Here is an 18993-nt window from a genome sequence, read left to right on the forward strand (position 1 = left end):
TATGTAAAAAAAAAAAAAAAAAATTTGAATTAAGTTTTTTTAAAAAAAAGAAAAAAAATACCAATACACAAAATAAGTTGAAACCATTGTAATCAGTCATGAAGTTACTGATGAATATGACCTTAGATAAATTATCCTTGGAGAATGGGAAAGCGGAGCTACTAGGGAAAAAAATAGTTCAGTGAAGTTTAAATAAATCTGACTATATACTTCACTTCTGAAAACAGTCCATATATTACTTTTTGGCTATTGCTTCTCCCAAGTAAAATTTAAATTCTAGATCGTTTTTTGCCCACCAACACTGACCCAGCCCACACTACCACACCACACTCTAACCTCAACAGAAGCAACTGTACAAATGAAAATACAGCATACCAGATGGGCATTCTTTTTTTAAACATTTTCTTTTTTTTTTTTAAAGATAGATTTATTTATTTATTTATTTATTTATTTATTTATTTATTTATTACATATAAGTACACTGTTACTGTCCTCAGACGCACCAGAAGAGGGCATCAGATCCCATTACAGATGGTTGTGAGCCACCATGTGGTTGCTGGGATTTGAACTCAGGTCCTCTGGAGGAGCACAGTGCTCTTAACCACTGAGCCATCTCTCCAGCCCCAAGATGGGCATTCTTATATGAGCATCCAAAGTACCTACAGCCAAGAAAGGCAAATGTGCTACAATGTATACTTGAAACACAATTCCTAATCGGTAGCCTAGCACTGGGGAGGCCAAGGCAGGACGTTCTGAAGCTCAGCACCAACCGAAATCGTTGGGCTGATTAATCTACAAAGTGAAAGCTCCACCTCAACCAACCGGTCTACCAATCAACTAAGGCAAAGAGCAGCCAACCGACAGGACCAAGCCTTCAAAGTGAAAGCTCGGAAAACTACCTTCCCTAAGGCTCTTCTCATTCAGTAAGACAGCCATCAGTAACTCTGCCCTCCTCTTCAGTTTGTAGTTAAACATTGAGATGCATTGCTCCAAAGATTTAAAGGCAAAATCGTAGTCACAGATAAGCTGAGTTACAATCTAGGGGAAACTAAAAGATTTAAAAAGATTATTCTCCAGGTAACCTCTATTATCATCACAATGAAGGTTTCAGATGTCCGTGGTGGGACTTGCCTGCAATACTAGGTGGAGGCAAGAGCATCCTCACAAGTTGAGGCCAGCCTGGTCTACATAGTGAGTTCAAAGTGTTTTTCAGTGAGATCCTACATTTAAAAAAAAAAGCAAAGCGAAGTGGGGGTAGGGGTGGATTTGGGGGAAGCAAAAAGAATCCACCACAGTGTTCAGCATTAGGATCCAGCGGATAACACACGCAGGGTCCTTCAGGTGATCTGAGCAACAGCCAGCAGTTTCCTTCCCCACGGAACTCGGTTACCAAGGGGATACTGAACTACTGCATTGTGCTCCCTTTCTGGTGCTTCAAGTCTTCCATACAAGAGTGGAAAAGACCACTGTTCCTAAATATGAAAGCTGTCACCATCATTTATAGTAGCACTGCTAAAGCAGAGAACAACACCATGCTTGTCTATGCAGATGAATCCAGTGGAGGGGTGATGTACAACAGGCAGAAAGCCAAAGTAATGGGACTTAAGACATAGATACACACACCCTCTACATTCACTGTTCTATACCCGTGGAAGCTAAGGCAAGCAATATAATTAAAGCCAATGGCATTAACTACACAGCATTCTTGGTAATGATGCACACATATAACACACATATACAGACATGAATGTGTACTTTTTTTTTGGGGGGTTCTTTTTTTGGTTCTTTTTTCGACTGGGGACCAAACCCAGGGCCTGCGCTTCCTAGGCAAGCGCTCTACCACTGAGCTAAATCCCCAACCCGAATGTGTGTACTTTTGACATCTGTTTAAAACAATGCATATTCATTATATGCTAACTCATAAGGAATGCCTGAGATCCCCCTACTCCACCATAAATAACTAGAAACAGGTTTGTTCTTTATCTCCATACAGAAAAATACTATACATAGGTTGGTGAGCCTGCACATAAATGCACCACACAAATCTCTCCCAAAATACCATAGTTCACTGGAAGGGAAAATTAAAGGCTACAGGCATGACAGAGTGAAAAATCAGGAGAGGAAAGCAAAGGGAGAAAGTCAGTCACTGTGCAACACTAAGATGACTTAATCACAGGGCTTAGAATGAACACTTGGATCTTCCCAGAGTAGAGAGTTTCTGTCCCTGAAGCAAGAGAACACTGGATTCTACACTTAATTAATTTGGAATGGTTAATGTATCCAAACAGAATCCCTGAGACAAGGGCAAAGGCACCACAGGTCCACAGAGAACCATACAGAACGCTCATACAGATCTGTAGCCACACTCGTGCTTCTGAGGCATTCCAAGTTGTACATTCTAATGCCCAGCTTTTCAGGACCAGCAGTCCTTTTGGAAACATTCTCATGCATGGTGTGTTCTGTGGTTTTCATAAATCTTCCAGTTCAATCCTCAATATAAAACGAATACACTCCAAACTCGTATTCTATATAAGTGGAAACAGTATTTTCATGTAGATTTTAAAGTTGCAGAATGGCTACAGTTTCCAGATTTTCACTAACAAGGTACGTAACCTCAACAGGAAACAGTGCACAGCGGCATGGTTCTAGTTCTCACACGACTCCCCAACTAAGCCACTGAGGATTAGTGTGGAGGAGCCGAGACTGCAGCCTACAGCTGCGAAACCTTCAAACTAACTCAGTGGTTCCCATGAGTACGCTAAGGGAAAGAAGGAAAGGGTGTTCTTTCCCAACACTACACAGTAGTTTCAGTCTGAGATCTCCTGGGCTTCTCTTGAAAGGAGGAGCACGGAGTGGGCAGTGCGGAAGGACTGCGGCAGAGTCAGCACCATGTGCCAGGCCTGGGTAAGGCTGCCAGCAGCTGTTTGCCCTCCCTCCCTCCCTCCCTCCATGGGAGTTTCTACTTCAGGATGCGTGGCACCTCAGGCTATACAAGTCCTTGGCAGGGTCTGTGTGCTACTGGACAATTATTTAGCAGCACCAGTGGCCTCTACCCATTCTGTGTTAAAACCTGATACCTAAAATTGTCTCTATAGACACTGCCAAGCAGTCCTTGCTGGAGGAGGGAAGGGAGAGGAAAGGGAAGGGAGCTAGAGAGAGCTGCCACCGAAAGAAGCCATTACAACACGCAGAGGGAAAATTAATTTCTCAACTTACAACTCTTTTCTAATTAGAAAAGTAAAGCTCTAAAATGTGCTCTCTTAAAACCATAGAACTAAGGCCAAAATTCTTGTCTTAATGGTTCCCAAAATGGGTCAGTCTGTGGGACGTGTCAAGCCTAAAAGCTATGGACTATCCCATAGCTTCATTCCCTCCCGAGAACACTTTTAGAGATAGAAATTCACATGAAATAATAAAAACTTTTAAAAAATAAGAACCGATACTTAGAATTTTTTAAGAAAACATGTATTAGTAAGGAACACTTTTTTTTTCCGCCATTTTATTGTGGTTGAAAAATTGGGATTTCCTTGAGCTGAGTGTGGTGGTACATGCCTTTAATCCCAGCATTTAGGAAACAGGCAGACAGATCTCTGACTTTGGTTTCCCGGACAACCAGAGCTGTTGTCCAGAGAAATACCGTCTCAAAACAAAAAAACAAACAAAAAGAAAAGAAAAATTGGGGATTTCTAATTCAAATATTTTATTGGGGGTGTTATTGACTAATTAAGCAAATAAACCCCTCTTTAAAACACTCCTGCATAGGGAGGGAGCTAGAGAACTTTTTGGAGACTGTAAGTTTCCCTAGGCTGTGCCTTTCCAATGAACCCTAATATTTCACATGAGAAGGGTGACCTGAACCAGTGTGACCTTCTGCAATAATGAGGTCATCACCTAGAGAAAACATACCTTTGCCATTATCACAAAGGAGATGCAGCTGAAGGATGACCTGAGCCCTGGTTCTGGCCTTGCCCACTACTAACTAGAGACAAACAGGCACCATACTGCTTTGAAGAAACAGAAACTGGAATTGGCATCAGGCTCATGCTGTCACTGCATGCCACCATTACTCCACCATAGAGCACACAGCACAAAACGGCATGGCATATCCTATACAGTAAGCCGGGCAGGAAACATGGATCTTAGGCCTGCTCAACTACTAACACAAAACCCAGGAAGTCACCATTTAGGTGAAAGGTATAAGAACATGAGTTAATGATCTAAGTAAAAAATGCCAGCCAATCCCCTTCAACGCCTCATATGGTTGATGGCTTAAAGACATCACCCACTCTATAAAGAGCAGTGGGTACCATGTTTTGAAACAGACTCTAATGCGGCACAATCTATCACTGAGCTCTCTATGATCTGGTACTTCTGCAGATAGATAGCTCTCACGTGTGGGACAGACTAAATGTTGAAGTTTTCATAGGGCTCTGATTGACTGACAGCAGTCTAAGTCTAATCTGTAACATTTTCACACTAGGAAACATTTACTCATTGGCCTCTCTTTCCTTTTGCTAGAGGAACCTTGTACCTCCAGTAAATTACAGGCTATTCCATTGACTTTAAAAGCCCTCACCCGTAAGTAGAAAGGAACAAATAATTTTCTAAGTCAGAATCGTTAGTCAGAGAAAGCAAAAGGCCACCTTAAAATAATGCATAGCAACTGGTAAAATAAATACATAATGAAATGGTAAAATAAAAATCAGAAATAAATTCTCAAAATATCTCTTGATTCTGATCCCCTACAAAACTTGATTTGAAACTTTGTTTACGTACCATTTACCATCTAAGGGAATCAAATACATAAAATATAAAGTGGACAGAAATGGAAGAACTGACTCTGGGCTAGCTGGTGGTGCACACCTTTAATCCCAGCACTCAGAAGATGAGGGCAGGCAGACTTCTGTGAGTTCAAGGCCAGCCTGGTCTATAAAGTAAATTCCAGGACAGCCAAGGCTCTACAGAGAAGTCCTGTATAAGGACAAGGACAGACAGACCAATACACACACATACACGCACAGTTAGGATGGGAATGGAAAAGTCTTGTGGAATTCCCCAAGTCCTAAAGCACTCTATTAAAATGCTTGCCATGATTTTTCTAAGACTTCTTATTTAAAAAAAAGAAGAAATGCAAGGCATAACAAAGACAGCTGAAGCTACACACAGAGTAACAGAAGCAAGAAAACAAGTGGAAAAACCAAGATATAAGTGAAGAATTGACAGTAACTGCTCATTTCCAACCTGTGGTGGCTGTGTGGTGCTGAAACGATACTCTCCTTGTTTGTCTCGATTGAACACAACTTTCCAAAGGACCGTGTCAAGGAAGAAGCTCTGAGAGACATTCCAGTGAGTTAAGAATTAAACTTAAACACACACATTTGATAACATTCACACAATGCTACATCGTTAACAAGGATTTGCTCTTCATATGGCAAACCTTAGTACATGCTACAAAAGGATAAATAACAGAGCTTTTATAGTAAATACAAATCATAAAATTCTTGATAAAAAGTCTAAACTTCCTGATCTCCAGTCTTTCCCTAACAATGTTGATGATTCAGAAAAAGAGTTATTTTCACTTAGTATCTAATATTAATTCCATCTACGGATATATTTACAAACATTTCATCAGTGCCCAATACAAATGATTCTTTAGTTAACAAGAATAAAAAAATAACATTTGAAAAGATGAATGTACACTGTAAGAAAGGGAGTGCTTATGATGGATACAATTTTAGATGTGCTTTCTAGGACATCTAGAACAGAAAATGCAACCTATGGACCAACTTGAAATGATACATCCATTTCCCATTACATGCTCCCATCGTATGTCAATTTAAATCTAAGCCATCTTTTGTTGGGACAGCTGAGTTTCAGGATAATTTCTCAATCTTGAATTATTACTAAAATATATACAAACTTTCAAAAGCTTCCACTACACCTTTAGCCATCACAATTTTATCTGCCTTACCTGTTTCTGACACTGGTTAAAGAGCAGCATCGAGAACTTACTCCTCTTTCTTCCTTAAGTGGTCCTCTACTCTCTCCTCACAGCACAGGCTCTGGGCACCGCCTGGATACCTGCTTCTTTTTCACCCCCCACTCATTCACAACTAGTGTTTGAATGCAACTCATCAAATCTTGATATAACTACAGAAAAGGTCAGAGCAGGAAGCTAAACGAATGTCCCTGAAATGAAATGCGAGTGTGGGCTTCTACATAATAGTTACCTGCTCTCCCAGCACTAAGTCACCCCAGAATCCCAAAGCTGAGTGCTTACCTCCACCGTGATAGACACGAAGGCATTGGTGAGAACAATGATAAGCATATATATGCGCCACTGGTATGGCACACACATAATCTAGAAGACAAAACACTTTGGTTAGAGTTCTCATCTTAATTGAGATTAGAGTATTACACCATAAAATCTAAAGCCAGGCACGGCAGCACAAGTACAGGAAATGTAGACACAGGAAGTTCATGAGTTTAGGCAATCCTCAGCTGACTAATCCTCAACAGACAAATCCAAGCTTGCTAAAATCCTATTATTTATATACATATGTATAAATAGCAAATTTATACATATACATAAATATAAGTGTTTATATGTACACTTTATCCATTAAACTTTCAATAATGTCACAAAGCATATATCTTTTCACACAATAAAATTGTAACTCAATTTTAAAAGTGACAATTCTGCATTAACTCTTAGAGACTCAACAGTCCATGCTCTAATCTATAGTGTTAGAAATGTCTAACAAGGGGGTTGGGGATTTAGCTCAGTGGTAGAGCGCTTGCCTAGGAAGCGCAAGGCCCTGGGTTCGGTCCCCAGCTCCGGAAAAAAAGAACCCCCCCAAAAAAAAAAAAAAAAAGAAATGTCTAACAAATCTATACTTTTCAAATACAATCTCTTTCAAAAGTGAGGCAGAGGCCAGAGATATGAGATGGCTCAGTGGTTAGGAGCATAAGCTTCTCTTCAAAGGCTCCAACCTCAGTTCCTGGCACCCAATCTGGTAGCTCACAGCTATCTGTTAACTGTAGTTCCAGGGGATTCAATGTCCTCGTCTGGCCTCTGCAGGCACGGCAATAAGCATGCACACCCCTCTAACATACACACAATTAAAAATAAATCTTTTTTTAAATATGAGCTGAATACTAATTTAATACTGGTCAAATCTCAAGGTAACTTCCCCATACTTAAGCCTCCAAACAACTGAACATGCCAAAATTTGACTGCTTTCGACAACATAAAACATCCTTTTAGTTAGCAAGTATTTTTATCACCGAGTACCTAAGACACTCTTAGAAGCCAAGGACCTGATGGGGGTCACATTAACATACTGCTTAACAAACTCTTTAAAGGTTTGATGAAGAATCTGTAAGAGATGATGGAAGACCAAGCCAGACTGGCCCAAGGAACCCAGTCACAGAATTTTCATAATAAGGAAACAGCAAAAACAAAACAAAAACAACAACAAAACCCCCAAAGAACCCACAAACAAACACACTTTTAAAAATGGTGGGACACCGAGAAATAAAGAAGCATGATGGAAGGAGATGATCATCTTAGCTTGAAGCCTGAGCTGCTTGATAAGATGTGTGCAGACACTTATGTGTACACAAAGTAGGACGACAGTTTTCTAGTCTATCACTCTCCAATTTATTACGCCCCTTGTGTGGGATTAGAAGAATGCATAACTACATCCATCCTTCTATGTGGGTTCTGAGGATTTGAACTTGGGCTCTGCAAGCACTCTTACTCTCTGAGCCAGCTTCTCAGCCCCAACGCTTTTTAAAATATGCAATTGGGGAACTGCCGTCACTGCATATTCAGGTCTATAGAGCTCAGCAGTGAGAGCTAAACTCGGGTATAGAACTGAAGATTCTTTGAGTGCCAACTACAGGCAAACCATGGCCACACGGAAGATTTTCTGAGTACTGAGGGAAAAGAGGGACATAACCAGAAAGGTGAGGAACTAATGCTTAAAGACAGATCAGAGAGAATAGGACCATGATGAAGACTGAGAATGAAAATCACAGAGGGCAGGAAAAAGCCAGAAGGGAACAAAAAACCACAATCTCCTAAGGAAACACTGGCCTGGCTACATGGTTCAATACTTCAGACGCTAAACAAGGCCAAGGAAAAGGACTTCAAAGGCACATGCCCATTGGAGGGATATTAACTACTAAGGTAGTTCACAGCCTTAGTCAGGGCAGTTTCAGTAAATCAGCCATGCTATGTGGCAAGTGTATGGAGGTGAGTGAAATATTTGTTCAAAATCCTTAACTAAACCTCTCAATTCATGAACACACTCATATGTTGCTCTTCAAAGTTCAATACTAGTGCAGTTTTTATGAAGACTCAAGATAACCTTTCCTATGGTTTCACACATGGTGAAATGCAAGATGTTACGAGGGAACAGGTCTTCATGAGCAATCAGTTCGCAGGGGTTCCTCCTTCAAGGAACGATCGATGTACTTTCCACCCAGGTAGTTTAGTTATACCAGGAGCAGGTTGTTCAGAAGTGAACTGGGCTTCCTTTACTTTCTCTTACTATAAATACTTATTATGTGATCTCTTCCATACATGCCCTTCCACCCTTGGGCTCTGAAAGAAATGGAAGTCTGCACTAAAAGCTGACCAGATGCTGGCTCAGTGCTCAGACATCTAGAACTGAAAGCCAACAAACCAAACCAACAAACAACCCCCTCTCCTCTCTTACGATTATCTTTCTTCGAGTCGAGTATTTTGTCATGGCAACAGAATTCATTAAAGGGGCTAGAGTGATGGCTCACTGGTTAAGAGTACTCACTACTCCTGCATAGGACCTGGATCCAGTTTCCAAGCAAATGGACTTAGCAAACATGCCAATATTCTAATACTGGACAAAGATATTGACTTGAAGCCAAAACAAGTGATTAAAGATGGTAATTTTATACATCAAACCTGCACCTTGGCTGCTGTCGCCATCTGTCTCAATCTAGGGAGTGAAAGCACCCAGAGGACAAAGTGATGAATGATAATGAAGATGTGCTGCACGCACTCAGTGGAATTTATTCAGCTATAAAGAATAAAATTATATCATCTGCAGAACAGACAGACAGAATTGGAAAAAACTATGTAAGTGCAGCAACGCAGGCTCAGAAGGACAAATACACGTTCTCTCTTAGATGGCGATTCCACCTTCACATTAGGTGTCAGGGCGCTAGAAAGGACAAGTAAGAGAGGAAGGGGGCCGTGCAGGAAATGGAGAGACTGGAACACATGTACATTAGTGGTTAGAGGTTTAGGCAGAGGCAGGGAGATGGCGTGAGCTAAGGAAGTAGCCTTATGGAAACCTACTCTTTGCAAGCTGATTAAAAAGATACATAATGGACGGGGCTGCGGGGATGGCTCAGTTAAGGGTACGTGTTGCTCTTGGAGAGGACCCTGCTATAGTTCCCAGGACCCCACATGGAACCTCACAACTGCCTATAACTCTAGTTCCAGCTGGTTTGACTCCCTCTCCTGGCTCCTATGGGCACTGCATGCATGTGGTCTATCTACAGACATGCAAGCAAAATACACATACAAAACAAAAATAAATCATTTTAAAAAATTATATACATGTATGTGTGTATGTATTATATATGTATGTTTTTCTTGTATTTTTTCTTAAAAGAAGAATGAGTTTGAATGAAGACCATGCAGGGGTAAACAATGCTTCCTGCAGAAGACATAAAATATATGATAATCTTAAGTGTCAGGTGTGGGGTACTTTCCTATAAATTACTGGTCAGGGAGACCCTGGAGGCCCCTCCAACCAAAAGAGACTACAGCCATTGCTCATCCCAGCTAGAAGACTCGATTGCTGAAGATCAAAACTCTGACTACAGAAAGACACAAAGAGATCAAGCTGAAACTGATCTGGAAATTCCGCAGTAGACCTGGCACGCCACTGTGGTCTGAGACCTACCAAGCAAAGATTTATGTGTCAGTTAGTACACAAAGGTTTGGGGTAACCAACTACTCTTGACGAGATTTCAGGCTTGCTCTTTAGGACAGATCTCACTGCTGGTCCACGGCTGGGCTGGGTCACAATCCCTACTGTTGTTTTAATAAATGGATGTGAGCCTCCCAAACACGTCTGTTTCCGCTGAGCAGGGCTGCTCTCAATCTTGGTCAGAGAAGCTTCTTTTGGCAGTGTCCAAAGCACTCAGTGCAGAGACTCTGCTTCCTGACTACAGACGCACTGTGACCAACTGCCTCAAACTTCTACTCGCACGCATTACCCCACGACAGAAGATACCCCTCCAACAATGCACCACAGTAAGTCTTTCTTCTCTAAATGGCTCATCGGTATACATCCTACCATAGGAATGAGAAAAGTAACTAAAACAATATGAAAAACAAGCATTGCTCACAGAAAGAACAACTAATTGTTCCCTGAAAATACTGAGCATCTCAGAATAACTCTAATCCTAAGTGCTTTTCCTGGGTCCCAATAAGCCCAATCTAAAACGTAAAAAGAAATACGCAAGAGACAACACTATCTTGATGATTCAACAAGAGGCTGCAGCAGAAGTCCTACTCTGAAATACATAATGATTCTTTACAAAGACATCTTAAATAAAGGGAAATAAATACTGGAAAAAATAAAGGTAGTTTATTTAATCTTTCTTCGGTACCAAACATCCAAAATATTATTTAGCTGTTTACACTCCACATGATACTACAAAGTCCCTTGCTACCAATGTCTTATTGTTTATCCCAGTTTCTATCAACCTTGACAAGTAATGAAGTGCTAAGCCTTACCTCCAGAAGCTGGTCAACAGAGGCAACTGGATGCAACATGATGAATAATATGAAAACATACAAAATAATCACAGATATAACAAAAAAATCTGGAAAAGAAAGCCAACAATTAGGCATTTCCCTTAAATTAAAAAGTGTCAAACATCAAGAAGCATACAATTACTTCAAACATACAATTTGGTTTGAATGCCTCTATTTAAGATGATGAAATATAAAAAGCATATACTGTTATTTCCTACAGTATAAGACATTTGCATAGCCTCCTCCTCCATATTTATTAGAGATTAACTCCATTCCCTTCAACCTTAAATGTATGCAGATAATGGTGGCATTCTGCTTTAATCTCAGCATTCCAGATGTGGACAGATCTGAGTTCCAGGCCAGTCAGTAATACACAGCGAGACCCTGATTACGTGGTTCTCTTGCCCTAATTTTATAATTACGAATGGAAACTTAATAATCTACTGCACAAAATACAACTAAAGTAATAAATATTAGTTATCTGAAAGTTATTCTAGTAGTTAAAAAAGTGCTGGTTGGAACTAAAAAAAATAAAAAATAAAAAATAAAACGGGGAGAAAAAAAACTAAAAGAAATAATCACATGCAGGTGATTTCCTCTGGAAAACAGAGGTAGGAAGACTAAGTCTGAGGTCAGCCTGACCTGCAAGAGATCTCAGGAAAAGAATGAATCAGAAAGGATAGGTGGGTGGGTGGGTGGAGTTTGAGTTCAATAAAGAAATAACCCATGTTAGATACTTTTCAGATCTTATTGAATTTAATAATTTATCTTTAGCTAAGGAATTTGTTATATTTACCTAAACCTGTTTTTAAAAAGTTGCTGAGTCACCCCCAGACCTGACTTTTTAAATCTGCCAGGATTTCCCTAGGAGTGAATATCTATCCATGTGCATCTCTCATTAGCCCAGAGGTCAAGTCACTATGGCTGGGAATGCCTGGCAGTTAAGAGCACTGCTGCTCTTCTGGAAGATGTAAGTTCTGTTCCCATCACCCATATCTGGTAGCTGACAACCACTTCTAACTCCAGCTCCAGAGAACCTAATGCCCTTTTCTGGCCTCTGTGAACACCGAAACACAGAGGCAGAGAGAGAGAAAAAGACACACATAAATAAAAGTAACTATTAAGTACTACTCAAAAAAGGTAGATGTTGTGTACCTTTATATAAGCACACAAGAACCTTTTGCAAATAAAGAATGGAAAAATCTAGTATGCAGTTGAGAGAGGTAGGAACGTCTAATTAGGCTGCGCTCAGCTCCTGGGTCCTCTTGGTACTGTGAGTGAGTGAGCTCTTAGCAATCCTACAGACAAGTGTCAGAGCAGGTTACCTGTTGCTAGTGACTACAGGTCTGGGCAAAGTGGTTAAGTGAAAAATTTTGAGTCCGGGGTTGGGGATTTAGCTCAGTGGTAGAGCGCAGGCGCAAGGCCCTGGGTTCGGTCCCCAGTTCCGAAAAAAAAAAAAAAAAAAAGAAAAAAAATTTTTTTGAGTCATAAGTCAAATCATTTTGCCTAATGGAGAAATATTGTTACAATGAAGTTATTTTGAAAAAGTAGATCCTCTGAGATACTTGAAATAATGTAAAATAAAGAGCAGGCATGGTAATTCCAACACTTAGGAGGTAGGGGAAGGAGGATCAAAAATTAAAGGATTGCCTTGAAATCCTGCAAAAGTGACCAATGGTGACCTTGTTGGAAACAAAATGTAAAATAAGCTAGTCTGATGGCACATGTCTACAATCCCAATATTTGGTAGACTGAGACAGGAATATCACCAGTTCAAGACCAGAAAGAGACAGCAGAATGTCTCCAATAGTGAGGTGTAACTATCTATCAGTCACTGTGGTCCAGTCCTTTCAATAGAAAAGTGAGGTGTAACTATCTATCAAGTCACTGTGTTCCAGTCCTTTCAATAGAAAAGTGAGGTGTAACTATCAGTCACTGTGTTCCAGTCCTTTCAATAGGAAAGGTGTAACTATCTATCAAGTCACTGTGTTCCAGTCCTTTCAATAGAAAAGTAAGGTGTAACTATCAGTCACTGTGTTCCTGTCCTTTCAATAGGAAAGGTGTAACCATCAAGTCACTGTGTTCCAGTCCTTTCAATAGAAAAGGGTCTGACTATTGCCTTCAGATAGCAAAATAACACAGAAAGCAAGCATACTTCTCTTGCTTTCTTCCTCTTGATGTCTCTTTCTTAAACAGTAATCTCTACCGTGTAACTCAGCTATCTAACCCTTTTTCCTTTACGCAGTTATCAACAATATTTTTTAAGTCTAAGTTATCTGAAGCATTCCTAAAACAAAGCACTAAAACTAAACAAGAAAAATATAGACAGCCTAAATTCAGTGATAACATCTTGAGAGGCAAAGACAGGAGTTGGATTTTACAAACAAACAAAAAACCCCATAAGGATGACCAAAAAACCCGATCAGTTTCTGTGACAAAACTGAAAACTATCAGGTATAGTGCTAACAACTTCAAAAACACAACTTGGGAGGTAGACGGATCAGAAGGTCAATGTCAATACCCCCTCAGTTACATAAGACCCTGCCTCAAAAAGAAGTTAAGCCTAGTGAAAAATGACAGTTGAAATTTAAGTGTGAACCAATCATACTTGAAATGGAAGCACAGCCAAACACAATTATGCATGTGTAAAAACAAAGTTTGAAAACTGTAGCTACACTATTAGATTTTCTAGAAAGACTGCCTCCACACCTAAGACCAATATTAATAACAGCACTAACAAAATCTCAAATTATACGTAATGCACTACATTGATTAGATTTAAAGAGCAACTGAATAGCCCTAACAAAGAACTGTTCCAAGAATTTCACTGGCAATGTACATTACTAATAAGAAAACAAGGGGTAAAAACTAGCAGAATATATATTTGGCCAACTATACTGGTTCCTCTATACCTTCTGCAAGCACAAAGCTTACAGGAAAAAAAAAGTGCTATTTCTGCCAAAATATTTTAGTACACTTAAAAGAAATCAGTGTCACTGTCAACAATAAAATGCTTACTCAATTGAAAACATGAGGAGATAAATTTGAAGTCTTCTAATAATGTAAAGGATGCACTTTTAAAATAAGTAGCTTAAAACCAATTAAGGTGGTGGTGGTGGTGGTGGGGGAGCACTTTTAAACCCAGGTCTGACAAAAAAACAAACCTGGGTATGGCTCTGTGGTAGAGCACTTGCCTGGAAAGGTTTACGCTCCGAAGTTCACCCCTACTGTCCCTGCTTGAAGTGACCTCACTCACTCACAACAATATATATTCTTTTTTATTTTTTAAACAATATATATTCCAGGATCACTACAGTTCTTCTAATACGATATGAATCTGAGGGCCAGGTTTCTTCCTAACTATAAAGAAAAAACAAAATAGAGGAAAAAAATGAAAGGAAAACCACTGTTTCTGGACACAGCACACTACGCCTTCAATCTCAGAATTCAGGAGCCTGAGGCAGGAGAGAATTACAAGTATGGGATCTGCTGAGGTGAAGGCATTTGCTGCACACGCCTGCTGGCCTGAGTCTACTCTGACTCTTATGTAAAAGATGGAAGAGAGCGGACTCTGAAAAGTGTCCTCTGTCCTCCACACAGAGGATTAATAAAAATCTAAAAAGATGTCCTCTGTCTTTCACACAGAGGATTAATAAAAGAAATTTAAGTAAGGAAGGGCTGGGGATGTGTTACCCAGAGAAGGGTTCCTAGTATTGCGTAAAGTGTGGTAGCAAACATCTGCAATCCTAGGACTCAATTGTGGAGGAATGGGGATCAGAAGCTCTGAGGAAGCTCAGTCACACAGCCTAGCCTATACAAGCTGCACTAAAGTGAAGAGACTTGGGGATATAATTCAATGATATGTACCTAGCTTGTGGTAGTTAAGTCCCCAGGGTTTCGGCCTTAATATTGCCTCCACTTGCTCCCTCTAAAAAGGTTCACTATTTAGTATGTTATCATTACTTATAAAGTGTTCTAAGTAGCACAGCATGCTTCTAGTAGATCTCCATAACAGCTATTAGTGCAGTTACACAGTAACATGAAAGCTAATAAGAACTATCAGAACTATTACAGAAAAATTATCAGTAAAAACAAATTTCAATGTTACCTGTTCACATATACATGCACAAGGTCAAACAAGGGCAGTGCATGTGGAAATGCTCCTCAAATCCATAATGAGAATGAGATTCCAATGATTATCATTTATATGATACCCAAAATCTAGTCCTGGCACTTTAACTGAACAATGACATCTCTTCACAGCTACACATAAACACTTGTCATTTGCTCCACGATACTGCAAAAGTCATATCAACTAATGTTTTCAATTTTTAAAAGTATTATTATTATGTCATTCGACACACACACACACACACACCATGGACATTTGTGGAAGTCACACATCTGTGGTAACTGAGTCTCTTTTTGCATTCATATCTTCTAAGAACTGGACTCAGGTTAAGCTTTTATGGCAGGACAGGTGTTCCTTTGAAGCCATTTCATTGTTCCCATTTTAATTTTCAAAAGCTAGCAACTTACATGTCTAACCAAGTTTTGTCTATAAAGCCAAAAATTTGGAAATTTATGTTGAAACCCACAGAGAGACACAGACCTCTAATCTGTTGGCCACTTCTGCAATAGGAAGCAAAAGTGATTGATATTGGAAATTGCACAGACTCTGACCTTGACAATAGTGTAAGGAACAAGGCCCCTGAAGGTGAAGCCCACTCTGGAGGAAAGCACACTCCCTGCTTTCCCAGAGCCTCCTGCAGGTCCCTGCTTCCAATCCGAATTCTCTGTACTCACTCAAAGAAAGGGCCCAAAGTAACAGGATATGAAAACCAGAGTCCTTAAAACTTAGGAGTGGGAATGCTCATGAAAGTGAAAACAAGACAGTAAACATTCAAAGCATCGAAAACCTGCCTCTCCATGAAGGAATTGATTCCCTTTTTAAAGTTTTATTTTTGATACAGGGTCTGGCTATGTATGCAGCTAAGTAGGATTGCTGGCATGTTGCCAAGACCAGGTTTCTTCTCCGTAATGTTGTAAAGGAAGAGAAAGGTGGAAATCATGATGTCACACTTACAATTCTTGTAGCAAGGCTGCCTGAATGGTTTTCCTTTTGAAAAGGCAACCGCCACTGTGAGGTACTGAAAACTGGAGATAAAAAACACTGTGGTATTCTCATAATTTTGTATTTTACAGGAATCAAGTTCAGTCCCGTTGTATAAGTGTGACGAGTTCCAACATGCACTTCTTGTTGTATTGCAAACACTGGAACACACAAAGACCCCATTAAGGACACAGCAGTGTCTTCCCAAGGGGCCAATGTCATTTTAGATGCCTTAAATCACTACGAGACAAGGAAAAGGTAAGACAATAGCAACACAGAGGGCGTGCAGGCTTTTCTTCACCCTTTAGCTACATATTATCAGTTAAAATTATAATCAAATAATTTTTAAACATATTTGGGATTTTAGCAGTGAATGTAAGCAGACCACAAGTCTGTCTTTAGCACTACCCCATGATAACTGGGGATACACCATCCTATTTAATATGTGTGACTGTACTGTTTTACCTAGGGCTCAGACTTCTCTGGAGTTACAAGCTAACCTTCAATGCTTTCTACCCAGGGTTTGCCCTCATTTTCTGAGTGTGCAGTACTGTCAGGCATGCGCAGTTAGGAATGTCACTGCAAAAAACATAGATAAATGTTAACTCTCTATAAATGGACTCTGAAAAGATTCTCTATAAATGGACTCTGAAAAGATTCAAGACCATTTTGTCCATTCCCTTTCATGGGCAATGCCTACATACATTTAAGCAAACAATGGGTTGGTGTTTTTTTTGTTTTGCTTTCATTTCCTAAAAATGTTAATGATCTCAATCAATCAAATTAAAATATTCACAACTGAAGAGTTGACAAAATTATCCACACTAAATAATTCAGAGTTTGTGAATAGTAGAACACTTCATAAATACATAATATTCTTTTCAGGATGTTTTTAAATAATATTTAAAATTAAATGTTTCTTCAACCTGGAAATAGAAAACCTGGAAGCACTATACTATGCCTCCTGGACTCTGATGCTAATTTTTCTCATTTTACAGGTAAGCAGGTCTCAGAAGCAAATTCATGTTCCATCTAGGTAATAAGTTGCACTTTGCCTAGACACTTTCTGCTATGATCCTATATGGTCCCCTCTAACGTTTATGCTCAAATTTAATGCCACTGAGATGCTAAGAGACTGGGTGAGAACTTTAAGGGGTGATTGAGCTCTGCCCCCATGAGTAGATGGATCCCTTTTCTTTATAACTTGGCTGTGGTACTGATGAACAGAAAATTATTCAAGAACTATTCCCTAAAGACAAAAGTTAACATGACGAAAAGTCAAAATTATTAAGGTGTTTTAAAAAGCTGCATGTACTTTTTTTTTTTTTTTCAGAGCTGGGGACCGAACCCAGGGCCTTGTGCTTGCTAGGCAAGCGCTCTACCACTGAGCTAAATCCCCAACCCCGCATGTACTTTCTATACGCAGTTTCAGGCTCATCTTTTCTAGTCACCTCATACAGTTTTTACGATGGATTGACCAACTCACTCTGAATACGGATCACACTCTTTATACTGCTTGACCCAGAAGAAGCCCAGCGACTGAAATCCAACGGAGATCACAATCTGAGACAAGACAGAGAAGAGGAGCGCCCCAGATATAAGGCCCGAAGGTGGTCTCTGTGCCACAAGCTCTTTCCAGGCAGGGTTTAAACTCACTGTAAAAGGACAACAAAGAAAAAAACATGTATCTACATTTCTCACCAAGAAAGACATACTTAAATAAACTTGGAAATGAGACTTTTAAAATTCTGGTTTTGTCTTTTAAATATTTAAAAGTTTCTAAACACTGACACCAGATGTCATACACATTTAAATAATCCACAAAAGTAAATGATTTATTTTAATTTCAAAAATGCCTTTAGAAACTTTTACCTTTCCATGGAAACTCATGGAAAATCCCAGTACCAGTAAAAATATAAACCAAGAGCCAATGTGTGGTAGAGGTGCACACCTGTAATCCCAGCACTCTAGGGAGGCTCAGGCAAGAGGATCACAAGTGCAAGGCTCTTCTGAGATATACAAACAAAACCATGTAATGTTATATCATAACAGAATGTAACATAAAAAACAAAAGAAAAAACCCTACCTATATGATATACTAGCAATGTCTGAATCTATATGAATACAACAGTAAAATAAAGGAAAATTAGTCCAACTGATAACACATGGGGTCTACTGTTTTCCACTATAAATTTCTATTATCTTTTGATAATAACCTCAAATGTTACAATGACACTATCAAAATTTTGCTTACTCATTAGCTAGTCTTATCATCTACTAAGCCATTTTTTAATTCAGTAATTCTCATTGGAGGTAATTTTAGCACCCCTAGGAAAGATACGGCAAGGGCTATTTCAAGTAGTTGGATTTTGACAATATTGAAGACATGCAGTAAACAATGGATCAGCTGTGTGCCTTACAATGCACAGGATAGCTCTCCACATAGAATTACCTTCCTAAAGTATAACTAAGAAGGCCTGGATCTCTTCCTGCTCAAATCTTAGTCCTCATATCAACTAGCAAGTTCCTTCAAGTATACTTCAAGTTACTTATTTCCCAGATATTTATTTCTAGTGCAGAGAGATTTGTGAGTCCCTGTTAATTTAACAAGCCACATGCCTATTATTTATCATGGTATTAATACCAACACTAGTAAAAACTAACATCTTGTGTATGCATACATGATGGATATACAAGGGCACAGCATTAGCACTGTAATCTCCCTTAAGAAATTCAAAGCCTGAGTCTGAAGGCAAGCACCATCATCGCCTGGCCAACATGTCTGTTTCACACCCATGCCTTGCAGCTTTTATTAATACACCTCTGTGGGATAACCTGACATCAGGGATGGTGAATAGTGAGACCTTCAGCAGTTCCTTCATTGTTCAGGATTGTTTTGGCTATCCTGGGTCTTCTGTTTTCCCACATAAAGGTATTAATTGTCCTTTTAAGATCTGCAAAGAATTGTTTGCCAAGCAGGGTGGTGGTAGCACTTAAGAGGCAGAGGCAGGCAGATCTCTGAGTTCAAGGCCAGCCTGATTTACAGAGTGAGTTACAAGAC

General features: G+C 39.6%; 1 protein-coding gene across 3 annotated transcripts in view; it reads right to left on the bottom strand.

Moving 5' to 3' along the window:
- Nucleotides 1–18993, bottom strand: part of Atp13a3 (ATPase 13A3) — a 52206-nt gene that overhangs the window by 1810 nt on the left and 31403 nt on the right. For 2 of the 3 annotated variants that reach the window (XM_032900064.1, XM_032900061.1), the window contains 5 exons: nucleotides 17419–17587; nucleotides 15906–16093; nucleotides 10799–10887; nucleotides 6281–6361; nucleotides 5242–5331 (listed from right to left, as the gene is read on the bottom strand). In XM_032900064.1, the coding sequence (XP_032755955.1) occupies nucleotides 5242–5331; nucleotides 6281–6361; nucleotides 10799–10887; nucleotides 15906–16093; nucleotides 17419–17587 (617 nt within the window). The remainder of the gene's footprint in view (nucleotides 1–5241; nucleotides 5332–6280; nucleotides 6362–10798; nucleotides 10888–15905; nucleotides 16094–17418; nucleotides 17588–18993) is intronic. The other variant, XM_032900063.1, reaches the window with a different exon arrangement.

The sequence above is a fragment of the Rattus rattus genome, chromosome 4 (genome assembly GCF_011064425.1).
Source record: "Rattus rattus isolate New Zealand chromosome 4, Rrattus_CSIRO_v1, whole genome shotgun sequence".
Lineage (NCBI taxonomy): Eukaryota > Metazoa > Chordata > Mammalia > Rodentia > Muridae > Rattus > Rattus rattus.